Source organism: Myxocyprinus asiaticus, chromosome 9 (genome assembly GCF_019703515.2).
Source record: "Myxocyprinus asiaticus isolate MX2 ecotype Aquarium Trade chromosome 9, UBuf_Myxa_2, whole genome shotgun sequence".
In the NCBI taxonomy this organism is placed as follows: domain Eukaryota; kingdom Metazoa; phylum Chordata; class Actinopteri; order Cypriniformes; family Catostomidae; genus Myxocyprinus; species Myxocyprinus asiaticus.
In genome coordinates this window covers 36,728,215-36,753,798 of record NC_059352.1, presented here as the reverse complement: position 1 = coordinate 36,753,798, position 25,584 = coordinate 36,728,215, and the positions used below count along the sequence as shown (strand labels likewise).

Here is a 25,584-nt window from a genome sequence, read left to right as displayed (position 1 = left end):
ATGCTTAAATTTATCCATAGTTTCAAAAGTATATAGCCACATTATACATGTTTAAATGAGTTTAGTGTGATAAAATCGCTTACTAACCTAATCTGTGTATCCAATACTGGATTACAGAGTTTGACAATTTTGGATATAAAATTGGCTATAATTTTTAAAACATGAATTTGATTGTTTATGGACTTGGCCCCATTGTAGCCTTATAAAAAAAGTGTGATTTTTTTTTTTTTTTAAGGGACGAATCAAAATAGTATTTTTCTGAAATGTAATATTAAGCCACAAATGCTGTTAAATTAGTAATTGACTGAATAATTCAATGCATTAGGTATAATGAACCAACAATGAAAAATATATTTTTTAAAAATGTATTAATCTATGTTAATGTTAGTTAATACAAATATTTTTTTTGTTCATACAGCATTAACTAATGTTAATTTATAAAACTTATGATTTTAATGCATTACTATATGTTGAAATTAACATTAGCCAAGATTAATAAATGCTGTAAAAGTATTGTTCATTGTTAATGTTTACTAATGTTAAAAATTTTTTAACCTTTTTGTAAAGTGTTACCGCATTTATTATTCTTGATTAAAAAGCAAAAGTTGTATATGTTAACATTAGTTAATGCACTAACGAACTAACATGAACAACTGTATTTGTATTAACTAGAATTAACAAAGATTAATAAATGCTGTAATAAATATATTAATTGTTAGTTCATGACACCTAAAGCATTAATGTTAACGAATGGAACCTTATTCTAAAGTGTTATCAATATATCTTTCACACCAACAGAAATACATAGATTCACATAATTGTAACATTTTAAGTTTTAATAAAAAATAAATGTATTAAGTGATCAGGTTCTCTACATTTTTCTACTACAAAAAACTCTACAACATTTGTGAAATAGAGCAACACAGCACAATCGTAATGTATTCAGTTCTGCTTTAGTGTCAACATAGAGCACACAACACCTAACAACAAATAAATAACTTTGCATGAAACATTCTGACTTTCTCCCTACACACACGTTCCTGTTCTGGTCTTGACTTCCTACAATTCTTTACAACAAGACTGAAATGTTCCCAGAGATTAATAACATAAATCGCCTATTATTATGTTGTACTGCTTGCAGGATGAATTAATTTCTGAAGTCTAACAAGGCAATGGTGTTATTGCTGTAAAATACATAAATCAAAGGCTGAATATGCAAGGAAACATTACTGACTAATAAAAGTGATATTACACTGTAGGCAACTTAAAGATGTGTGTAATTTTGTTCAATGTTTAAACTCTTTCGTGTATCCCAGCTTAAAGGGATAGTTCACCCCAAAATGAAAATTCTCTCATCACTTACCCTCACGCCATCCCATATGTGTCTTTTGTTCTTCTGCAGAACACAAATGAAGATTTTTTTAGGTCCATACAATGCACGTGAATAGTGGCCACAACTTTGAAGCTCCACAAATCACATAAAAGAAACAAAGGTAATCCACAAGACTCCAGTGGTTTACTCCATGACTTCTGAAGTAATATGATAAGTGAGAAACGGGTCAATATTTAAGTCCTTTTTTTTTTTAACCACAAATCTCCACTTTCAAAGTCATACACATCTGGGATGGCATGAGGGCGAGCATATAAGATCATTTTTGGGTGAACTATTCCTTTAAACCAAGGCTATACACTGTAACATTTATCTTTAAAGCTAGAGTAAAGCCAAAGATTTGATTGTTCCTGTTATTGCACCAGAACTAGATGTACAAGTGTAGAAAGTGCACATTCTTCCCAATATGTAGACAATGCACTTGTTGCACTTCAGTTATTCATACTTAACAGTATAATAATTGGTCAATACAATAATACTTTACAATTCTTATATTCACAGATAATGTTTTGGGATGAGTGTTGTCAAATTCTTTACTGGAGCCAATAAACCATATTTCTTTGTTGTAAGGTATCGAATCTGCCACATTATTGCAGCACTCTGTCAGACAAATATGTAATGATGGTTACATCTGTGTTTTCATTGTAATAGCAAAACAGCTAGTAGTGGCCCAATTCTTGCAAGTAAAATGATCATTACTGATAGTGAAGAAGCACTCTCGTACTCTGAACTAGTCGCTTGAATTTTGTATGTATAACCTAAAGAAAGGTAAAGAAGAAAAAAAGGTGTGCATTTTCCAGTTTAAGTTTAAACCGAGGATTGCCTTCTCTCTGATAAATACTATACCTTTTTGACATTTGGCACCACTGAGTTGCTTAGTTTCAAGTAACAACCATAAAGTAAGGCATCGTAATTCTGTCATTTAAATAAGAGCAATTTGTTCCTTTGAGCATTAAATGATTCGGACACAATCTGTGACCCAAAATAGCTACTTACCGTGTATAATTGTGAATTCAATTATTAGAATCATTCACATCAGCTTCTAAAGATATAACCTTTAAAGCAGAATCAATCAAGTGCGACTGATTTGGAAATGCTGCTTTTCTTATATGCAATTATTATTTTTGACCTATTAATTCACTTGAACACACATGGCATTTTTCCATGATCTTGTGCTTAAATGCATGGGAATGCTGATTTGAGGTGATTCAAGCCTTTGGAATGTCTTGGACATCTTTAGAGACTGTAGCATCTTCCTCTGTCGAGACTTTTATGGATTTATTCTGTCCACGGTCAGCCTGTTCACCAGATTTCCTCCTTTTGATCAGTTTACGCAGCCCCGCAATGAAGAAAATGCCTGCTACTGCAGCAAAGTAACTAGCATAGATCAGAAACTGTTGAAGGGAAAAGAAACAAAATTGCAATAATAATAATAATAATAAACATATTAACAGCTCACATCAGCAATCCACAAGCAAGATGATACACTCATTTGTGTTCATGGAGTTCTTTACCTGTAGGAAAATGTCCAAGCCCAGCCCAGCAGAGTCTACAACAATCAGAGTAAGCAGAGTCTGCAGTAAAAGTGCAATGAAAGTGTTCACTCCGAACACCAAAGCATATCGTTTCATGCTTAGATTAGCAGCAATCTGAAACCTGCAACATAAAGTGAAGACAAATGAGCATATACCGATTTACAGCTTTTTCAAAAGTACATTTCAAACAGATCTCAAAATAAAAATAGGTGGACACTGAAGGCTGTTACATTAAAATTCAAAATTCGAATATCTGTCGAATTTAAAATAAAAAAGCCCATTTGAAATGCAAAAACAGCCCATTCAAATTTTAGATGTGTGCCAAGCACTGATTATGACTAGAGTGGCTTCTTGGCCCTTGCGTTTCACTCCCTTATCAGCATCTCATGGCACAAGGAACCGTTCACACAAAATCGGTTTCGTGTACTCTTTTCCCATATATGCAAATGCTCTAGACGACTTATTTGACCGTTGCGCTCTGTCCAGCTGTTTTTACTGCACCTCACGCAGGAGTGCAGCATTTTTAGATGCTGTGTAAGGTAAATATAATGGCAAGTTTTGAAAGCGTGTCTCGAGATGCCCACATCATGTTATATGTGTTGCTCTGTGTCTAGCTTTTTTTAGCGCAAGAACGCAATCGGTCTGAACTTCCCCTAAGCAATGCGTTTTAAAACGCTCTGTCAAGTTGAATAAGTCCAATATCGAATAGCACGTCTTGAGATCCCGTGTTCAGTTTCTCTTGCGCTAAATAGTCTCTCGCGGACTATTTTTCTTCAGGAGTTTAAACCCATACATATGTCTTTTTGATCTTTCAAACTCGAGTTATACAAATGCAGGTATCTCCTAACCTTCCTTGATGCGTTCTTGACGTTCGTCTCCTAATTTACTGGCGCTTTCATCATCTTTTCAAAAAGTGGCTTTAGTATGCAATATTTTGTTTATTTCAAAATTATTGAACTTATGTCATCTGCCTATCATTGGCCTACAGTTCACACAATCCATTTTGCAACTGAATTCGTGAATCAGTCCGAGATATATTTATTATGAGTGCTTTTCTAAGGACGCGTCAATGCACACCTGCGTCAGACGCTTTTGGAGCGTCTCATCATAAACATACCGTTTTTAGGTCGCTGTGTCAAGTTAAACATAGTTTGAAGCTTAGAAAAACACGTCTTGCGTTCGTATTTGCGCTCCATCAATCTGTGTTTCAACGCAAGAACGTGGTCTCATCTTGTTTTGTCTGCTGTCGGTGAGTTTGGTTTGTTCTCTGTATAACCACGTTGCCCAAACAGCTGAAGTTTCGTTACTGCCCCCTGGAGAAAACAGGTGGTACTTCAAGCTTGAATTGCTCAGATGGAAGGAACAGTCCTTATCATGGTCCGGGGACATGGTTACTTGCGTTCTTTTTTTTTTCTTTTTTTTTTTAACGCATAATTTTTTATATAATTAATCACACTGAATTAACGATTTAAATCAACAGCCCTAATTTTATCACACTAAAATCATGTTAACATGCATATTGTTTTTGTCTTGTGGCAATACTTTTAAAATAGTGATTATTTTAATGTTTAAGGATTTGCCCCATTCACATACATTGTGAGTGCCTCACTGTAACCGAGATTTTTGCTTTTTTTTTTTTTTTTAAAGAAAACGAGGGGCAAGTCAAAATGTATTTTTGTTGTAATCAATATTAAGCCACAAATGCTGTCGATTGAGCTTAACTTGTATTGAACCTGGAATATTCCTTTGAGTACAGTGGCACTGTATACGGTGCAGCATAATGTTAACACAGAACTGTCTATTTAACCCTTTTTGTCTTTGTTTTACATAAGATTTTAGAATATAAATGGACTAAAAATCCTTTGACTTTATAATTTTGTGCAATATAGTTTAAAATGGAATGCATTTTGTTTGGCGTGTTCTTTGCTATAACAAAATATAATACGATGCAGATTGGTTTAATTATTCGTAGGATCCTCGTGGACTTGGGAGACAATGTCGATTGAAAAATCTGGTGATCACTAATGTCCTGTAGCTTTTCCTCTATCTAAAACAATGTCTTTAAAATTTGAATATAATTGGAATTTTGGTCATATTTAAGTGAAAAATTGTAATTAGGTTTCTCAGCCCTTTTGACAGCCCGAGTGGACACAGAATGACTGAGCTTTACTTACGTTGCTATGGTGATAAGCAGCATGTAGGATGCTCTGAACAGCACGTAGGAGGTGTAGCACACCCAGATATTTCTGATGGTGTCCATTAGGTATACACACACTGCGATTACCACAGAGAAACTGCAGAGAGCTAGTTCTCCCCACACCTCCCAGGGCACATTCACAAAGCTTACCACAAATGCTGCAAAGGCACCTGGGGGAAAAACAGAATGAACCATTTACTTTTGGCAAAGCCAGTTGAATGTTAATCAAATCACTTCATTTTGTTCCATGTTGTCAGTCTAACATACTGATTACTCACCAACACTGAAAGTTAATACAGTTGTGTGTCTGCTTTTATATACGACTACTGAATTTGTCATTGAATTTAATCTTTTTAATGTGAATTTTACATTCAATTAATGGACCATAAAAATTTTGTGATAGTGAATAATAACTATTATTAAACCACAACATGATCATTACAACTGTACAGCTTCAGAAAAACAGTGATGCTTTCAATGAAAATGCTTACAACAGAGATAATCCAAAATTTAAGAATGGGAATATAATAGAATAAATTGTGAAAAGATAACATATCCGTACCAAGCAATGTAGAAATGGTCTCCACGTAACCATTGTAGATCTCAAAATCATTGGAGGGCAAGATTTTCTCCCAAAGTACCTGAGCGTAATTAACCACCTGGAAGTAGCCACAGGTGGACAAAGCCCACCACACTGACCAGGCCAGGAGGGTAGAGGAGGAGTAACATTGCAGGAAGTCTGTCCAGAGCATTTTTAACACTTCCAGAAATCCACTATGGCTAGTCCTGTCCTTCAGAGTCTGAAAATCACACATATAACACAAATCACAAATAAGTCAAGCCAAGTCAGACAGGGGGTTATCTGTACAGAGATGCATAATATATCTGTGACCAATCATCAGCAACCTGCCTGAGTAGACCAGTATAGGAGGAAGTAGATCAAATTAATTCATTAAATTTTTTGATTCAGTAAATTTTTTTAAACAGTTATCCATCTTTTCTATGGTACATACACTACCATTCAAAAGTTTGGAATCACTATGTCATTTTACGTTTTTAAAAGAAAATGATCATGTTTATAAACCAAGGATGCTTTAATTGCATTAAGAATTTGTAACAATGTTACAAATGACTATTTCTATTTAAATAAACACTGTATTCTTCAGATACTTTGTTTTTGAAGAAGACAATATTAATATTCTTTCTGTTCATCCGAGAATCCGCCATTTGCAGCAATGATACTTTATGCATTCTAGCAGTCAGTTTATTAAGCTATTCAAGTGGTTTCATTCTGTAACACTTGCCAAAAATGTAATCGCTCTTAGGGCATTTTTCATGGACCTCAAAGTATTAGTTCACCCAAAAATGATCATTCAATCCTTGTTTATAAAATTACGTGCTCTTTCTAATAAGTGACACAGGCCTAGGCTATCACAAATATAGCCGGTTATTTATTTGTTATTGATGTTTTAATCAGTCTGCATGTCCAGTCGTGCAGGTAAAATTCTCTTTCACTTGCCCCTTCAAAAATCCACTTGTTCCGGACAAGCATTAATGTCGAGCCCTGTGAAGTCTGGTTTATATTGGTCATTGAAGTTGCCAGTTTAGAACCTGTGAGGGGTAAGTTCCTCAAACTAGAAACTCTTCTCTCTCTGCTCTGGTTAGATCCAGTTTGCTTTCTTCTTTCAAGACAGTAATGCATGGAGTTGTCTTCATATCTCAAAAAAAAAAAAAGTTTAGACAAATTTGTTTCTTTCTGGCCATTTTTAAAACCAAAATTTTACTTGCAAGTAAAAAGTGACTTGTAAGCAATGCAATTCACTTTTGCGAAGTTGGTTAATCACATACTTGCAATTAATTAATATTAAACAACTTCTTATAATATTCTGACTTGATACATTAGTAGACCACTTTTCTGATTTGGGACTGTGCTTCTAGTTAAAAAGTTGATTTCCTACTCCTTAACAGATGTTGTTTTCCATTTATCAGGCTCTTAAGAACTGAAGTTATCTTTAGGATTTTCTGAAGGCAAACCAGGTCAATTTGTTTTTTTTTTTTTTTTTTTTTTTTTGAGTAACCACGCACTCTTTTGGAGATCCCACCCACATTTGGAGATCTACCTACTTGGGTCTAGAGGCCCTTTATTCTATATTTTACTAACCCTTATGTTCACCATAGTTCTTCCATGATTTATAAGTAGCATGGTTTGTAATGCCATAACCACAGGTAAGACCATGGGTGGCTCCTCATTATTGTGGTTAGGTCAATGTAGCTTTTATTTATAATAAAAAAAAAAAAAAAAAAAAATAAAAAATAAATACAACTTTCATTTAAGTATATATATAAAAAAAATACTATAGTTATTCAAAAAACAATGGCCTAAAACACATTTATAAACTTTAACTAAAACTGACACATCTGAAATAAAAATCAAGTCGAATAATAATTTATGAAACATATACATATATCTACATTTGTTTTTTGCTCACGGTGATACATTTTAGTAGAGGTTTAGTAAGCTGTTCTCATCAGTGCGGTTTAAAACGTTGGCTGTTTAGTCATATTTTAAAAATACATATCGTCGGCTGATTACTATTACAATAACAAAAACAAATCTCTAGTCTACTGACCGTTCTTTCATCTGCATGAGCTTGCAATTTGGATCCTTGATCCTTGGACTTCTCAATCAGCTGACTACAATTCATGGGTTCCAGAGCTGCTTCATCCTGAGAGTTGGCCTCTCTGTTGTGAAAGAACAGGCTCTTGCCGGGCATGGGTAGGAACCAAGTTGCAACAAAAGCTAAGCAGGAGGACACCAGTGTGATGACGCTCAGGTAAAACAGAGGTAACTGGGCTACTGACACAAGAATCTGTCCAGTGAATGAGCCAATTGCAGAGCCCAATAATGTAACACTTCGACACAAACCAGTCACCCTCTGATAATGAGAAGGCTCCACAACACTGTAGATGTAGGAATAGTAGGCCACTTCAGTGGCCGTGGCCAGGCCAAAAAAGAACTCCAACAACTGCATGGCAGGCACAGTATTGGCCTTTACAAGCAAGGCATAAGTCACTATTAAGCTGGCTGCCTGTACAATGAGCACAGGCTTGTAGCGGAGATAATCAGTGGCCAGGAAAACAGGAAACAACAGTACAAGGTAGGAATATGTCCAGAATGGGTAGATCTCATTCACGACCTGTGATTAGAGTTAAATAAGTTAGAAACAGAAAGCTCAGAAACATCTATAGGCAAACCGACAACCTACTCATATTGAAGCTTAATTACTAAAAATAAAAATCATATGATGTAGCTTTACTGATTAAGGATTTTACATTCGTTAAGAGATTAGACTTCTAGGAGGATCAGACAACAATAAGTGGCAGATTTCCAATCTAGTTTGTGGTAAAGTTGCGTTTGAACATTCCTATACTATACTATACTATTTTATACATATATTACATATGTAAGAGGAGTATATAAGTATATAGGAGGATGGAGCAACATCAAAGCATTACTTACTGTAGTTGTGTCAGTTTAACATTTAAGTATCCCTTTCACATAATAACATTTTAAAGCAATTGAAAAAGCGTTTTCTGTTATCACTTTAGGTCTCGACAATCATGTGATGTGAAGCTTGCATCATTTCACAGCACGCTTACATCACTCAAAATGCACATTTACCTCTGTCTCCGTCAGGTTTTTATCAGGTCCCATCAAAAATGGGGTTAGAAAAGGTTCCAGTGGTCTGTGACTGCAGAAAAATCCATAAATGCAGAGTAAAACGGTAGGATAAAGCCATGGTTGAGACATAAAAACTGCTTGACCTTCTCGATACGAACAGCACTCTGGCATCATGCAATCATTCTTTCTCGCAGGTTTACAAACGCGAGTCAGAGGACAAGCGGCGCGGAAAAGTGACGACAAACTCCCCATTGCGTCACAGACGTTACCAGAGCCCATCTGAAGGGTGAGCCTACAAGGTTAGCATAGCGCAGCGGTCCCATAGACATTCTATGGGGGGTACACTAGCGAGGATACAAGAGACCGTTTTTTTTTTTTGAACGGATGTCTATGGAGGAGATGCTTCTTGACGCTGAATAAACTGCTTTTGTGAGGAAACAGTTCATCACTTAATGAACTGACCTCCTGTCCGCCAATCTTCAACATGTTTTACACTAAACAATCCTTTTGGAGTGAACTATGTGTGGAGTTTACAACGCTAAAATTGCTGTTTTATACAAGACAAACATTAGCAATATATAGCAATATTTTAATCAAACTCACTCAGAATGCCGACAAGGTTTTCCACGCATCATTTTATTAGGCCGTAACTATGTATGTGGTTACAGACAAATGATATAGAACAGTGAAATCGCTCACAGAAACTTTTAACTCCAGTTTTCTTTTTTTTTTCTTTTTCTTTATTTTTTTTTTATTTATTTATTTTTTTGTAGTTTTGAATGGTTTTTTTTTTATTATTACAGAACAAGAACACTTACAACAAAATATACATACAATGATCACAATGAACTCTGATACAATTATAGTAGCAACAAAAAGTAAAATTATAAAGAAAGAAAAAACAATAACAAATAATAATAATTAACCAAATAAAACCAGGGGATAACTTAAAATGAGAAACAAGAGAAAAGGTTTCAAGTATTCTATACATTCGTTTTGCCTTTTTATTTCTTATATCTTTTAGAGTCTCAATATAATGCATCAGTTCAGTTTTAAATGGTATGATGTTAGGTTTATTGTTTGCCCATTTTTGTTTGTGTATATGGTATTTTCCATATATAATTAACAGATTTATCACCAAATTTTGTTCCAAACTCTTATTCTTAAATAATAAAAATATATCTTTACCAGTTAGTCGAATCTTTAATTTTGTGTGTTTAAGTATTAAATATTCAATATCAATCCAAAAAAGTTGGGTAAACACACATTCAAAGAATAAGTGTTTTATGGATTCTTCCTCTAAGTCACAAAAAACACATGTAGTCTTTGTGTCCTTAAAAAATCTTGAGACTACTTGTCTCACTGGGTAAATTAAATGAATAATTTTATATGTGACTTCTTTAACTTTATTGGTGAGACAGTATTTACTAGGTAACATCCAGACCTTTTTCCATTCAATCTGATTATACAATGAATTCCGATATGGTTTGCATTTAGGTAACGATGTATTTCTGCATATTGTTTTTATAAATAAGTTGTTAAATTTTTTTATCTAAAATCTCCACACCATTAATACTTATCTGAGTATTATATACAGAAATACACTCAGAGGATATATCACCCGATAAGAGTTGAATAAGGCCACCAGGAATGGCATCAAAAACTATTGCAAACTCTTTAGCAGTCACCGGAATCTTATAGTAATTAAGGAATTCACAATAATTAAAAAGTTGTCCATTACTCTTAAATAACTGTCTCACCAGTACAATACCGTTATCATACCAGTTTCTAAAAAATAAAGATTTGTTTTTAAACACAATATTCTTGTTATTCCATATTACAGATTTGTGTGGAGAGAAGTTATGTTTATAAATGAGCATCCATAACAAAAAAGCCTGTCTATGAAAACAAGATAGCTTTATCGGAACCTTGTTTACATCAAAATTACATCTAAAAAAAGATTCCAAACCTCCCAACTTTCCAAAAATCAGGTCAGGTATAATGTTCCATATTTTGTCTTTAAAGCATAAATAATTCTTTATCCATTCATTCTTAAATACGCAATTAGCAGTATTAAAATCAAGTACATTCAGACCACCTTCTTCAATTGGATTGCATAGAATTGTCTTTTTTAAATAGTGCGGTCTGTTCTTCCAGATGAAATTAAACAAAACAGTATCTACTTCTTTTATAACTGATTGTGGAACGTCTAACGCAAGAGCTGTATAAACTAAGCGCGATAACCCTTCAGTTTTAGATAATAATATTCTACCTTTCAATGATAGATCTCTCATTAACCATGAATTTAATTTTTGTTTAATTTTCCCAATAATTGGTGTAAAATTCAAATTATTTCTCTCCTTCTGATCTTTACAGATCTTGATACCTAAATAATCTACCACCTCCTTCACTGGTATACCATGTATGTTATCAAGGTTACAAGTTCTCAAAGGAAACAAAACACATTTTTTGATGTTTAAAAATAAACCAGATACAGATGAGAAAGTATGAAGACAATCAATAGCTTTTTTTATTTCAATTTCATTTTGCAAAAAAAGGGTAGTATCGTCCGCTAATTGGGAGCATTTTATTTCTTTCTTCAAAAGTGTAATACCGCAAAATGTATCTCTTTTAATATGTATGGCCATAGTTTGTGTTACAAGTAAAAAAAGAAAGGGTGAGATTGGGCAGCCCTGTCGTATGCCTCTATTGATTTTAAACCTTGATGTTGTTCCATATGTCAACTTAATTGAACTGTTACAGTCATTATATAATGTTCGAATAGCTCGTTTAAAGAATTCTCCAAAACCAAAAAAATGTAAGGTCTCCAACATGAAATTATGATCAAACTTTTAACTCCAATATCTCACACTGCCTGGAGACGGATGACGTAAGCTCCTGTCTTCACTCTCATTGGGAGTCGCTCGCGAATGTCGCTCGTTATTTGCATAAAGTTTAAATTTTCTCAACTTGTCTTGTCTCACCCCACGACGATCTCTGTAGCCAGAGGTCGTTGTGCTCACATAAAAAAATGAATGGGATGGTGTCGCTGTCTCGCGCGTTGTAGCTGGCGGTGTGAACGGGGAAAATTGCATTTTTCAGCATAATATGAGGTTAAGAATCACAATTTATGATTCCACTATTTTTAGATTGTATTGCTGATTTGAAATATGTTCTTTGATCGTAATCTTGACCAACCGTTTTTGAGATTTTGGTCTTTCTCCATTGAAGTAGATGGACTCTACATTCTGCACTGGCATGACTGGAAATAGCCTCCTGAGAGCGTTCCATAGATGGCCAACAGTGGACTGACTCGCTAGAAAGACTTTGGCTCTCTCCAATGTTAAAAACGTGGATGTTGTTATATCGGTACAGAAGGATCTCTGGCTGATGTCAATTTATAGGCGAACCCGGAAGTCTAATTTGCCATGGGTTCCCTCAGGATTTTCCTAAAGGTTTTTTTTATAATGGGGTTTTTGAACTCAAGGGCGGACTTAGCACTAGGCTCCCCCAGAAGCCAAGGGCCCCCTAAAAATACAAATAATATGCTTTGTTATTATCATTATTGCTAATTAACGTCTGCTGAAATTTTAAATATCACTGTAACAACACCAATATGATTGATATTGCAGTTATTTTCAGCACCATCACTGCAAGCAGCCCCCTTCCCCCTCAGATCAGGCTGTAATGGAATATTCAAAATTTTTTTTTTCCCCCATCTACACAAGTTTGTAAACAGGTGAAAGCGAGCCAAACCGCTCGGAACGTTTTGTGTAATTTCACCGTATACTTTGCAAGTTACAAGTTAAGCTACATTGTTGCTAGTTCAGTTTGGTTTGAATTTGTGGATAGAAAAAATTAAACGGAATCGAGACTTCCTAAGGTAACACACACTGTCTTTCCAAACGGATCAGCCGTATGTGCTCTCACGAGCACAGGCTGCACAGCACTCACTGGCTGTGTCTCGTTTGGAAGGCTGCATGCTAGGTAGGACGCGTCCTTTGAAGGCTGCAGTATACCGAGTGTCCTCGTTTAAACGAGACGGCCTTCGTAGGACAAACGGAAACGGAAGGTATGGTTGCTATGACAGCACGCCACTCTTTAACAAGCGCGAGCCCTTTGAGTGAGAAGGGAACAAAGTCCCTCTGGAAGGGAATGTATGAGGTACATTTTAGGAGAGTTATAATGATGTTGAGAGAAAAGAAAATAGATTTTACAGGTGTACTTTTAGTCTAATACTTTATTTTAATTATATATTAATATCAATATACATATTATATACTCTGCACCCATCTACTGATTTACTTCAACTTGGGAATTAGCATTACTTGCATTTGAACATCATATTTGCGGGCAAATTGGTGTTATTGTTTTTTAGACATTTCCGTTGAAGCAAAGAATTGTGGGTTATGAGTGCCCACGAAGGATGCATCCTCCGAATTCCCGTGAAAGAAGGTCACATTTGAAGGCTGCATTCTAAGTATCCTACTCGCTTTTCTGAAAAGAGACAGCCTCGATGACGTATAAATGCGACCTCCGGAGGACGCATCCTTACAAACGAGACACAGACAGAGCTTATTGACGCTAAAGTAATCTTTTAATGGGAATGACAACGAGGCTGTGAGGTATAGACATACAATCTCTTCAGTGGGCTGTACTGCAGTTTAAAGTGTTTTTGGATCGATCCGCAGACAAAACATTGAAAAAAAATCTTTCCAAGAACATTCAGTATATAAAGACATGAATTGTGGAAAATCAGATGTGGTCAAGGAGCTTTTTACAGGTTTATACTGTGCGTGCCATTGAAGAGATGGTAAGTCTATTCCTCACAGCCTCGTTGTCGTTCCCATTAAAAATCAAAAATGGCGCTAGCGTCAATAATGTCTATAATCACCAATACACTGTTGCTGGGTTTCCATCCAAAATGTTTTGCATTTTTTAAGCACATTTCTAAAAATTTGACTTAAGAAAATACTAATTGTTGTCTAGCATAATTTATACTAATCATGAGGGAGCCGCCTCGTCATGATGGAGCAGCTGAATAACCTCTCCCTGCTTTGGGGACAGTTTTATTTGCAAGATTGGAGCAAGTATCTCATTTTATTAAATGCATCCACCAGACACAGCGGAATAAGTGTAAAAATGTCCCTTTTTTGGAAACCATCAATAGAAAGTCTGTAATTTAATCAATGTTTTTATTCTTAGATTTTTAATCATATGAATTCAACATTTCAATGACCTCATTGTTTGTACTGAAAAAAAAATTCACTTAAAAAATACAAATAAAGTTACATTTATTTGATTAGTCCACACAACAAGAACATCATTTAACATTAATTTATGTAACATTTCATTTCCATAAAATTTGAACAAAATGACCGTGATGGGGTGGTAACTGATGTGGCGGGGTGGTTCACTGTGACAGGGTGGTATGGACAAAGTGTTTCTCTATATGATTTGCTGGTTTTAAACTTTATAAAACTGGGGGAGGGGAAACATTAAAATTGGAGATGTAATGGAAAACTTTGGTCATGCTCTGAAAAACTGAAAAGAGCATCATAACAGTGACTGGGAGAGTCGCATCCACACATCCCTCTGGATTTCCATGTGGTGGGATGTCACAGGCTGTGGTGCTTGAATGATTTCGAGCACATCATCAAAAAGATACCACAGGAAGTCATCTCTTGGAGGCCAGAAGAACCTGTTGGCACCAACACGGTGCATACATTTTACAAGGGCATGTGTTTCATCTGTATCCATGATGATCCCAGGATAAAGGTCATTGTCGTATTTAAGCACGCACCACTTTCCAATGAGATCTCCACTTTCCCAAGCAATTGCTTCTGTTGGCACCTTTTGGGCTGTCTTGTTAAAAGTGAAATGCTGTGTGGTGAAGCACTGACACCTCAGCTGCTTTTGCGTGGAGCACATGCAACTAACTTCCCGGTAAAGGATTTCTCCTGGAGTGAATGTGACCACTTGGTGGGTTTTCATTGTGGCCTGGCATCTTTTCCATTGCCTGCTCCACTGCTTCAGATGCTACATAAAACAACTTAACAGTTGTAGATGTTTCTGTGAGGGCCTTATATAGCTCATGGGCATCGGGTATGTTGCGACCGTTGGTCACCAGCTTGTCTGCTGTTCTTTTCAAGGTTCCCCCAACACCGTCAGGGGCCCCCTTGCCATGGCTTGCCTCAAAAAAGTTCCATGTTCCACCTTTCAGACCTCGTCTTGCGAGCTCTGTGCTGAAAAGGAAGAAATTCCCTTTCTGTTTGTATTGGGTACATGGTCCATCACTCAGAAAGTGTAGAACAGATACATGTGGGTATGTGGCTTGTAGATAATTCAGCACCAGATTCATGTGTTCCCATATAGCTGGGGGGCTTTTGTGTTTGGTGGGTGACACTGTGCTAAAACAGATGGGCTCTTTTTCACCACCTATGTACAAAACACCAGTGTGCAGAGTAGCTTGTTGGTGCAAGGAGCCAAAGTGGACAGCTTGAATCTCTGAGCTGTATTTTCATGTGTAATTTTCAGAGAAGTCAATGTGGATCACTGCCTCCTCTTTTGACAGGTTCTTTTTCAACTCTCTGCAGTAGGAGTACTGTTGATTTATGTTGAATGTGTGTCTTTTGAATTTATGAAGAAGAGTGTGGAATAACTCCACAAGGTTGTCTTGTGTGTCCTCCATTGTCACTGTGATCTTAACAGTGGTAGAACCCTCCCTCGCATCTTCCCTTGCTTTCTCTGCTGTGGCCTATTGAGTGAATGCAACCTTTGCTGAGCCATCAAATCTGGAGAGCTGAACAGTCTTGTCTTTGCATTCCTCGCACTCATCATACATGCACATTTTCCTGGAGGTGTCACAGGTTATCATTTTAGTCAAACTCTCGAGATCTGAAGTATCTATGAGCCTCAAATTATGCAGCAAATCTGAGATTTTCATGGATCTTGCACAGACATGTGCATTCCGTTCAGAGAGAGTGGGATGTACAACCCAAAATGGGCGAACCTTACAGAAAAGGGAGTATGATATGTTGTTTGTGTTTTCAGTGAGAAATCTTTTGTGAAGATTTTTCATTGTGTCAACCAGAAACCTTTTCTGCTTCTTCACCTTGCTCCTGGTAATTGTTTGTTTTCGTCCAGTCGTTATTTGACTGTTGTCATCTCAGGTGAAGAAGGTTTTGACTTTGGACTTGAAAGCAGCAGTGAACCTGTTTGTGGGATTTCTGTTGGTGGAACAGAAGTCTTCACTCTGAACACTGCAACACTTCTTTGAAAATCCGAGGGCATTTCTGGCAAATCCTTGTAGCCTGTACTTCTTCACAATCCTCACCGCTGTTACCTTTGCTATTAGTTGTTTTTCTTTTTCTTTTCTTGCTTTACAGTACTTATTCTTTATGTCTTCAATCAAGGCTTCATGATAGAGTAGTGTTTTTCTGATTTTGGAGCTTACTCTGCCCGTCTTAGTTAATTCATTTTATTTTTGAACGAGGAGAGTCATTCTTATTTAAGCGCTTATATCTTTTTCTGTATTTGTCAGCGCGTTTTCTTTCCTTCTCTAGCGATTTCTTTCGTTTTTCAATTTCTTTGCATAGTGTATCCCTGTTCTTCCTGGAAATTCGCTTTCCTTCTTTATGTTGCCTGAAACAAACAAAAATCTACTGGTAACTTAGGGGTTTAAGTCATGTACACCATATGTAAAAACAATTACTCATCAATGATAGGCCTGCTTCTTATTCTCTACGTGTCTATTTATTTATAATCCTAACTGCGCACTACCCTGACCTTGAAGATCCTAACTGCTGCTTTGAGTGTTGGACAGGATCTGGACTCAGAGGAAAGGTGTCCAGACTGTGCTTCCTAGCCTCTGCTTCCTCCACTTTTTACGCAGCTGATGCTTCCCTCGCTCACTTAGATCACTAATCTTTTTCTTTTTTCCTTGCTCTACATCCCGTCTCCATCTCTGACCCTCACTCTCTAGATATTTTTGCCTACTCTGAGGATCAGCATCCCGACGTGAACGGCGTCGCCGTTGTTTCTCAGCAGCGCTTAATGGAGCCATGATGGAGACAGATCTATCTGCAAATGTTATAAAATGTAACATTCTTCATTAAACACCGAGAGTTAAGATAAAAAGTTAAGAAAAAAAAATTACTGTCTGCTCGTATGAATGTAACACATAAGAAAGTGTTTCATAGCTGTTCAAATGCACATTGGATCGCATAATTTATATGTATACATTTTTCCATCTGAAAGGACTAAATATTAAATGAAACAAATGACAATAAAATGCAAAGTAAACTCTTCAGTAATCAAAATAATTTTGAAAGTAACTGTATTCTAAATACCAATGATTTAAATTGTAACTGTAGTGGAATAGTTACTTATATTTTTTATTTTAAATATGTAATCCCGTTACATGTTTTTCATTACTCCCCAACCCTGGTAATGCCCCCATCAAGATACACTATATTGCCAAAAGTATTCGCTCACCCATCCAAATAATTAAATTCAGGTGTTCCAATCACTTCCATGGCCACAGGTGTATAAAATGAAGCACCTAGGCATGCAGACTGCTTCTACAAACATTTGTGAAAGAATGGGCCACTCTCAGGAGCTCAGTGAATTCCAACGTGGTACTGTGATAGGATGCCACCTGTGCAACAAGTCCAGTCGTGAAATTTCCTCGCTACTAAATATTCCACAGTTAACTGTCAGTGTTATTATAACAAAGTGGAAGCGATTGGGAATGACAGCAACTCAGCCACGAAGTGGTAGGCCACGTAAAATGACAGAGCGGGGTCAGCGGATGCTGAGGTTGCATAGTGTGCAGAGGTCGCCAACTTTCTGCAGAGTCAATCGCTACAGACCTCCAAAGTTCATGTGGCCTTCAGATTAGCTCAAGAACAGTGCGTAGAGAGCTTCATGGAATGGGTTTCCATGGCTGAGCAGCTTCAACCAAGCCATACATCACCAAGTGCAATGCAAAGCGTCGGATGCAGTGGTGTAAAGCACGCCGCCACTGGACTCTAGAGCAGTGGAGACGCGTTCTCTGGAGTGACAAATCACGCTTCTCCATCTGGCAATCTGACGGACGAGTCTGGGTTTGGCGGTTGCCAGGAGAACGGTACTTGTCTGACTGCATTGTGCCAACTGTGAAGTTTGGTGGAGGGGGGATTATGGTGTGGGGTTGTTTTTCAGAAGCTGGGCTTGGCCCCTTAGTTCCAGTGAAAGGAACTCTGAATGCTTCAGCATACCAAGAGATTTTGGACAATTCCATGCTCCCAACTTTGTGGGAACAGTTTGGGGATGGCCCCTTCCTGTTCCAACATGACTGCGCACCAGTGCACAAAGCAAGGTCCATAAAGACATGGATGAGCGAGTTTGGTGTGGAAGAACTTGACTGGCCTGAACAAAGTCCTGACCTCAACCCGACAGAGCACCTTTGGGATGAATTAGAGCGAAGACTGCGAGCCAGGCCTTCTCGTCTTACATCAGTGTCTGACCTCACAAATGCGCTTCTGGAAGAATGGTCAAAAATTCCCATAAACACACTCCTAAACCTTGTGGAAAGCCTTCCCAGAAGAGTTGAAGCTGTTATAGCTGCAAAGGGTGGGCCGACGTCATATTAAACCCTATGGATTAAGAATGGGATGTCACTTAAGTTCATATGCATCTAAAGGCAGATAAGCGAATACTTTTGGCAATATAGTGTATAATCTAGATTTATAAAATTGATTTGCCTCTAAATTCTGATGGAATTTTAAAATTGTTCAAAAATGCTTATATGTTACTGCTGTTGCAATAACTCACTCAAGGCCTGGTGTTTCAGTGACTCTACCATGATTAAGGGGGTTTTGGGTACTCTGCTAAGGTATACCTGTGGTAAAATCGCTTTAAGCACAGTTTCGAGTGGCTTATTGCTTTCTGTAACTAGTTCTTTTGGAGAAGAGCAGATGCTATATATTAACAGAAGTATATGTTGTCGCTTGCTTATAACTCAAGCTTTTGTCCAGGAATATCTTAAAAACGTCATCTTAAGCTTATAAATGCAGGCACTGTTTATGCATATTTATATTACTGTAAAAATGCAATTCAATTGTATCTTTTAAATGGCTTTTTTTTTTTTTTGAGTCACGGATACTATGAAAGTTGAATTATTTGCATCTACATAAAAACACACGTTAGACCAACAATATTTACCCAAATGTAGCCTTAACTAGCCCAGAGTTGTCTGAACAAACAATATTGTATTGAACAATGTTGCTGATTTGTGGGTTGGCACAATGCGTTGCAACAAACAATGCTGTTTGTGTTAGAGGCTTATTTTTTGCAGTTGACTGGCTTTATTTATGCTGACTAAAAGCAATTTCAAATACCCATTTACTTGGCAAATCCATTCCAGTAATTTGACATGAATGAACTCAACCTTCCTAAGACTTCAAAATCTCATGGAATTAGGCCACAAAAAGAATCCTGTACAAACATCTCCTTCCAAACAACTAGAAAGGACAAGTAATTGTCAGAAACTTTTATTGAACTACTCGATGATATCAAATGGGACAAGAGGCAAATTCTATTTCAGTAAAAAAAAGGAGGTTGTAGGAGAAGAAATGCAGTCGTTTTCTCTAGTCCATTCTGGCCTTTAGGGTGCGTGTGGTGATCTTATCCTTCTCACTGTGAAATAATCACAAATCACGTCAAATAAACCAATCAGCTCACCCAGTTCAACTGTAAATTTCAAATTGAACACCTATACACAGTAAAGCCAAATAACTAATCACTAACAGATATTACTAAAACTGGTCAACAATAAATCAAAACTAAATTATACACTGAAATAAGCAAGTACACTCATAATGAATATTAATGTTTTAAAACATACTAAAATTGTTTTTAACCACAAACAGCAATCAGTAAAATTACAATTTCAACACTGTTTTTCTGCAGTTTAAAGTCTGTTTGTGGGAAAGTTGGACTTTTAGACTATAATTAAGAATGAGGACATCATTATTATACACTTACATGACATGAACAACAACTCCCATTCCAGACACTGCATCTCTGTCAACGGCATTCAGCATGGCCTGTGAGATGGTCTCGAACAAATCTTCTGGTTCCTAGAGAACAAAATCAACAGCAAAGTCAATAAGACCACCATACCTAACTTGTAAATCATATTTTATGCCCAACAAGGTATTGTAGACTTATTCTTTTCCACTTACCATGTCAGGTTCCCATAGTGACTCACACATGCCGTACATCTGCTCTGAGCAAGTCCCGCTAACAACAAAATCTTCTGTTACCATGGGGCATCCAATAAGGTCAAGGGAGCAGATGAAGGGTTCAGAGGTCTTTGGGTCCAGACCAGCAATCACAGGCTCAATGTAGTAAGGCCCAAACCTGGGACGGGGATAGGGGTAGACAGGAATGTTTTATTTCGCAATGTTGCAGAGAAACACAAAAATCCTAAGCTGTCTCAAATGACGCACTATACACTGTGCACTCGGCCATCTAGTGTTTGAATTTTCTAAGTGTAAGATTGTCTCAAATGGAACACTAAAATGTTTTTACTACACAGAAGCATTCACCGTTTATCAGCTGACGAAAGTGACGTTTTAAACGCACGTGATGTGGTAACATTAGCTTTAGCGTGTAACCCGCCCCTTACACTACAAGGGGAAAGGTGCGACCGCTGAGTGCATGAAGTGTCCAACATTCCACATACCATTTCTTAGCTTGAAGAAGTACTCTTCTTTGCATTTTCAGTGAGAACACACTATTCGCACTACAAAACGGTGTAGAATAGTGCAAGTATGCAAACTGGGATGCAGCTCTAAACATTAAATACTAGGGATGGGCAAAATGGTCTATTAATAGTCCTATAACCAACAACTTGATTGTTGAGGTCGATTCATTTTTCTAGATTTTTTTTTAGTGGCAGTGCTTTAAAGGGAATGAATGCAACTTTTCGGCGAGGGTTGTATCATGCTGACAGCCTGCTGCGCTTTTAGAATTCCAACAGTCTACCTTTCCCCTCAAAGACTTTACCTTCCACTGTGAGAGTTTCAGAGGTGTAGTAAAACAGTCATTTTGAACTCACTTTTTAAAGTTGGCATGAAATCAAAATTGACCCTATTTATTTTCTTAATGCATATCCCTGATCTTATTGTGACTGACTTATCCATGCATTTATGTATTTTTTTATTTAAAACAAATTGACCTTGTAATCTTTAATTTAAATATCATAACTTGCTTTTCCGCTGATATGACTAACTCTTCTTCGCAGACATATGCAAGACCACAGTCAATAGTCAAAAGTTTAATTCAGTTTTAATCCCGCCCATGCATCAGTCGGATGCAGAGAAAGTGGCTGGAGTTTATTCATATTTTTTAATATAGGCATTTTTCTGAGGTATTTTGGGATGTACAGCACAAGTAAGTGTTCTTTATTCATTATAATTGGTGTATTATGTCTAAAACATTGAAATATTGTGATCTTTTACTCGCTTGTAGCACGGTGGAAAGGGGTGCATTTATGTGTGGCTGTAAACTAAAGTCTGTTGGCTATTTTTTTTAAAAGGGATGAGCCAATCGTCATGTCCCGCACCAACCAGTTTCAGTAGGAAATACGTCAAAACACCAAATAGAACAGCGCTCGTCATGGCACTTCACTTTAACTTATTTTTATTGAAAATATTGTTTGTAACAAACCTAAAGCATGGCCATCATTATTGTTTTTCCTTTGAAGTTTCCCAGTGAAGACATAATTTATGCAGTTTGGATCGCAGTATATTTATTCTTGTCGCAAACCTGACGTTACAACCAGTCGTCCACAACAAATGATGAAAAAAAAAAAAAAACATCTGACTGTTCAGACTGACACATGCAAACCTGATGTTACAACCAGTCGCCCGCAACAAATGATGAAAAAAAAAAAAAACATCTGACTGTTCAGATTGACACGAACAAAATTCTGATTTTAATCAGTTTTCAAACCACCTATGAAAATAGTTTGGATCAGATATATTTTATGTGTTTTTATCATTTTTAGACTGCACCATTTTCTATCTGTTGGTCTACGTGCATATGTTGATAGACATCTTTCGCCATTGTGGAACCTCTCGCACCACGCAGTGTTTTTAAGACGCTAAAAGATAAAATCCTTAAGACTGACTTCTCGTTCAGACAACAAACTGACTAGTTAAAAAAAATGTCGTTTTTCAAATGCCTTTTATATACACTGGGTTTCATATGACTAGAAGCACTTAAGTACTATATTCCATGTCGATTATTTGGGATTGTTAAATAGGCACTAGGGATGGGACAATATGGTTATCTCACGATTTGGTTCGATATATGATATGAGGTTCTCGATTTGAACACTTAAATGACAAAATATTACAGAAAATTAAAAATTTCTCATCAAAATAAAGTTATTTAATACACAACATAAATGCTCAAAGTTTAAATAATAACAGTTGCTCATATATTATTCTCTATAAGAAAAGATCACAAACAAATAAGCTTTCAAATATTGTGGGCTACATTCAGGCTGATCAGGTGCAGAACAAGCAATAGAACTGAACAGAACCTGTCCTGAAAAAAGTATGTGAAAGTGTACATTTATATTTTAATTAGTTGTTTGCCAACATTATTATAATCAAAATTAAACTTTGTAAAATACAAAAATTCTAAATTATATTAATTCATATTACATCATGAAATTGTATATATAATAATGATATGAGCCATCACTGTTTGAAATAATGTGTAAAATTTACAAGTAATAATATTGAGTTTACATTCATTTGTATAAGAAACACTATATAGGTTGTCACTTTAAGAGTTCAACAAGCGGCTCACAGTGTTCCGGTTCAGCGAACATTAATGAGAATCCCTCAGTTTCTTTAGCACATCCATGCTGCGCGAGTTTAAAATTTATATTTGTATCTGACTGTAAAGAGCAGAAAGGATATTTAGACACATTATTCAATGAGTGGAGTGCGCCTCATCTTTGATGGACACACATTACACAGAGGAAATTCTCCATTTTAATCTCAAGCACTTTTCATCAAAACAAGGCGATTTGCCAGGTATTCCAGTTCTTAAAGTTCTAAAAGCTAAATTCAAGCACTTTAAGGACATTGTGTGAACCCTGTAAACAGTGTAGGAAAAAAAAGCGCAGTAGGGGTAAAATCAAGTGATAGAGAGATTGTGACGTGTTTTATTTTTTTCCCCTCATTAACGCATTTCCAAATATTTTTGGCTAATAAGTTAACATACAAAATTTAGAGCGGGAGCATGACACTAAACTGATGTGGATGAACGATGTGCTACAAATAATGTTCAGTGAAAAATTTTCACTTGTCCACTAAAAATAGACAAAGTAAAACATTGAGCTGAGGATTTTAGTAATCGATCTCAAATCAATCAAAATGGAGATTGCGATGATGTACGAGTATTGAGAACTATATCAGATGTTAAAAAATAAACAGGAACTCATTGCGGGGGCATTTTTTGCCCACCTATTATGAATTTCTGGGGCATTTTTGTCAATTTCTGTGGTAGTTTTGCCCCAAGCCCCTGTTAATTTCTGACCCTGCTAGATACCAAATCTATAATGATTTCTATGTATCACAGTTAAAGCAGGAACATTTTTAATCACCAGTGCAAGACAAAAGGTTGTTTTGGTTGAATGGCTATGCTTGCTGTTCCACTAATACCTTTCCATTTCCAGCAATTTTTCTTTTGGTACAAATTCCCATTAAGGGTAGTTAGCCAAGAACAGACATGCAGTTTTTACCTCCTCTCGTACAGAAGGTTGGACACCATGCTCATGAAGGTCTTTGGCTTGATCTGCCGTCCTTCCTTCAGCTCATACAGGTTCAAGCGGAACTTCAGTCTTTGAGATCTAGCCAGAATAATAGAGAAAAAGTGAAAACCAGAAGGCATTAAAAAGGCAATTAAAGGAGTAGTTCACCCTAAAATGTAAATACTCTCATCATTTACTCACCCTCATGCCATCCCAAATGTGTATGATTTTCTTTCTTCTGCAGAACACAAAGATTTTTGGAAGAATATCTCAGCTCTGTAGGTCCATTCAATGCAAATGAATGGTCCCCAAAACTCTGAAGCTCCACAAAGCACATAAATGCAGCATAAAAGTAATCCATACAACTCTGGTGGATTCTTTTGAAGTGATCCAACCGGTCTGGGGTGAGAACAGACCAAAATGTAAAAACAATTTCCACTGTTCATCTTGCCATTGCAGTCTCTAGCCACGATCATGCTTTCAAGCTCAATTACACTTCCTAGCATTTGAAGCAAGCACAGAGCGCATCATGATCGCCAAGAAGACTGCTGATGTCAAAATTCATAGTGAAAAATAAGTTACATTTCGGTCTGTTCTCACAAAAAAACGATTGGATTGCTTCAAAAGAATCCACCAGATTCGTATGGATTACTTTTATACTGCCTTTATGTGCTTTTTGGAGCTTCAATATTTTGGTCACTATTCACTAGCACTGTAAAGACCAACAGAGCTGAGATATTCTTCTAAAACTCTTTGTGTTCTGCAAAAGAAAGAAAGTAATGCAAATCTGGGATGGCATAAGGGTGAGTAAATGATGAGAGAATTTTCATTTTTGGGTGAACTTTCCCTTTAAATGCTTTGGTGTCAATACACAGAAACACGATATAATATTGAGTGTTTAATACAAAATGCATTTGACAGTGTGTACTTACACGGTCTGTACATCTGTGGCCAGGCCTGCCAGCCCGATGTAGAGTCTGTCTCCCATGGGGAAAATTTTCTGAAAGTCGGTGGTAACCAGCTGTGCTTGGATACCAAACCTCCGGTCTGATGCTATTGCCACACAGTCCTTTCCACGCATCGCCATGACGGCACCTCCATTATATGACATAATAGACTATAGGCAGAATACAATGATGAGAACAAATGAGACAACAGAACTAATATCTATTGATATAAAGCAATTTCATTTTCCATACATACTAACTAGACAAATTATATATATATATATATATATATATATATATATATATATATATATATATATTTTTTTTTTTTCTTCATGATTTTAAAAGGGTATTTTACCACTATGAATATATGTGCAATCCAACCCAAACTTGAAAATGCTTATAAAGCATAACAGCTAATACTAATCAAGTAAATTTAATACACTGAATTATCCTTATACTACATTATGATAAGGCACATCTCAGCATGACTGGTCAATATCCATATCTGGCCCAGGCAGCCAAGTGCAACAGTGTTAGTTTCGTTTTAAAATCGATCCATTTGTATAATCCAGCAGAATAGTACTCACTCTATACAACTCCATAATGGGTAATATATGCATGCAGCACGCCTATTACTTTAAGAAAATTTCGGTAAAAAAAAAAAAAAAAAAGATTTATGGGCTACAAGTTAGGATAAATAACTTTAGCACAACACTAGCCCTGAAAGATGAGATGGCAAATAGCTAAAGTGCTAATTTTATACAATCACACCCAAAAACACTTAATTATTCGAAATCATCTTACCATGATGACAGAAGTGAAAACAGGTACCACTATGAAGACCCGTATGTGAATTTATATGTGCGAGTTAAATGTCTTGTTTATATAGCTGTAGACCTGTCACACACGGTGACTCCACACTTTCTTTCAAGCGCTTCTCAGCTAGTCCTGCTATAGTGACGTCATTTCCAGCCTGTTCAGCCGCTACAGCGCCCCTGATGGACAAAACCCG

At 36.6% G+C, this 25,584-nt stretch overlaps 2 protein-coding genes and 1 long non-coding RNA gene across 4 annotated transcripts; 1 reads left to right on the top strand and 2 right to left on the bottom strand.

Annotated features, from left to right (window-relative positions):
- Window positions 1–815: 815 nt before the first annotated feature.
- On the bottom strand, window positions 816–9,026 carry slc19a2 (solute carrier family 19 member 2). The gene is made up of 6 exons (XM_051706003.1): window positions 8,805–9,026; window positions 7,753–8,319; window positions 5,685–5,922; window positions 5,100–5,292; window positions 2,905–3,046; window positions 816–2,784 (listed from the first exon to the last, which is right to left on the bottom strand). Exons 1-6 carry the CDS (start codon window positions 8,976–8,978, stop codon window positions 2,599–2,601), a joined length of 1,500 nt encoding a protein of 499 aa, XP_051561963.1. The 5' UTR covers window positions 8,979–9,026; the 3' UTR covers window positions 816–2,598.
- Window positions 9,027–11,817: 2,791 nt separating this feature from the next.
- LOC127445746 (uncharacterized) lies at window positions 11,818–19,484 on the top strand. Of its 2 annotated transcripts, none has more exons than XR_007898041.1 (2): window positions 11,818–11,917; window positions 12,039–19,484. It is a non-coding gene; the product is annotated as an uncharacterized LOC127445746 (long non-coding RNA). The 2 variants fall into 2 exon arrangements; XR_007898042.1 differs by having other exon boundaries at window positions 11,838–11,917; window positions 12,036–19,484.
- On the bottom strand, window positions 19,324–25,544 carry psmb3 (proteasome 20S subunit beta 3). The gene is made up of 6 exons (XM_051706011.1): window positions 25,377–25,544; window positions 24,555–24,739; window positions 23,614–23,721; window positions 20,033–20,210; window positions 19,833–19,927; window positions 19,324–19,484 (listed from the first exon to the last, which is right to left on the bottom strand). Exons 1-6 carry the CDS (start codon window positions 25,377–25,379, stop codon window positions 19,436–19,438), a joined length of 618 nt encoding a protein of 205 aa, XP_051561971.1. The 5' UTR covers window positions 25,380–25,544; the 3' UTR covers window positions 19,324–19,435.
- Between the last annotated feature and the right edge of the window lie 40 nt (window positions 25,545–25,584).

Coding starts and splice junctions, on each gene's coding strand:
- slc19a2 (XM_051706003.1), bottom strand. CDS start 8,978: ATGATGCCAGAGTGCTGTTCGTATCGAGAAGGTCAAGCAGTTTTTATG. Junction 5,923..7,752: donor CTCATGCAGATGAAAGAACG/GTCAGTAGACTA, acceptor TGTGATTTTCAG/ACTCTGAAGGACAGGACTAG. Junction 2,785..2,904: donor GCTTGGACATTTTCCTACAG/GTAAAGAACTCC, acceptor TCCCTTCAACAG/TTTCTGATCTATGCTAGTTA.
- psmb3 (XM_051706011.1), bottom strand. Junction 20,211..23,613: donor AACCTTCTGTACGAGAGGAG/GTAAAAACTGCA, acceptor TCCCCGTCCCAG/GTTTGGGCCTTACTACATTG. Junction 19,928..20,032: donor CACTATGGGAACCTGACATG/GTAAGTGGAAAA, acceptor TTTGTTCTCTAG/GAACCAGAAGATTTGTTCGA.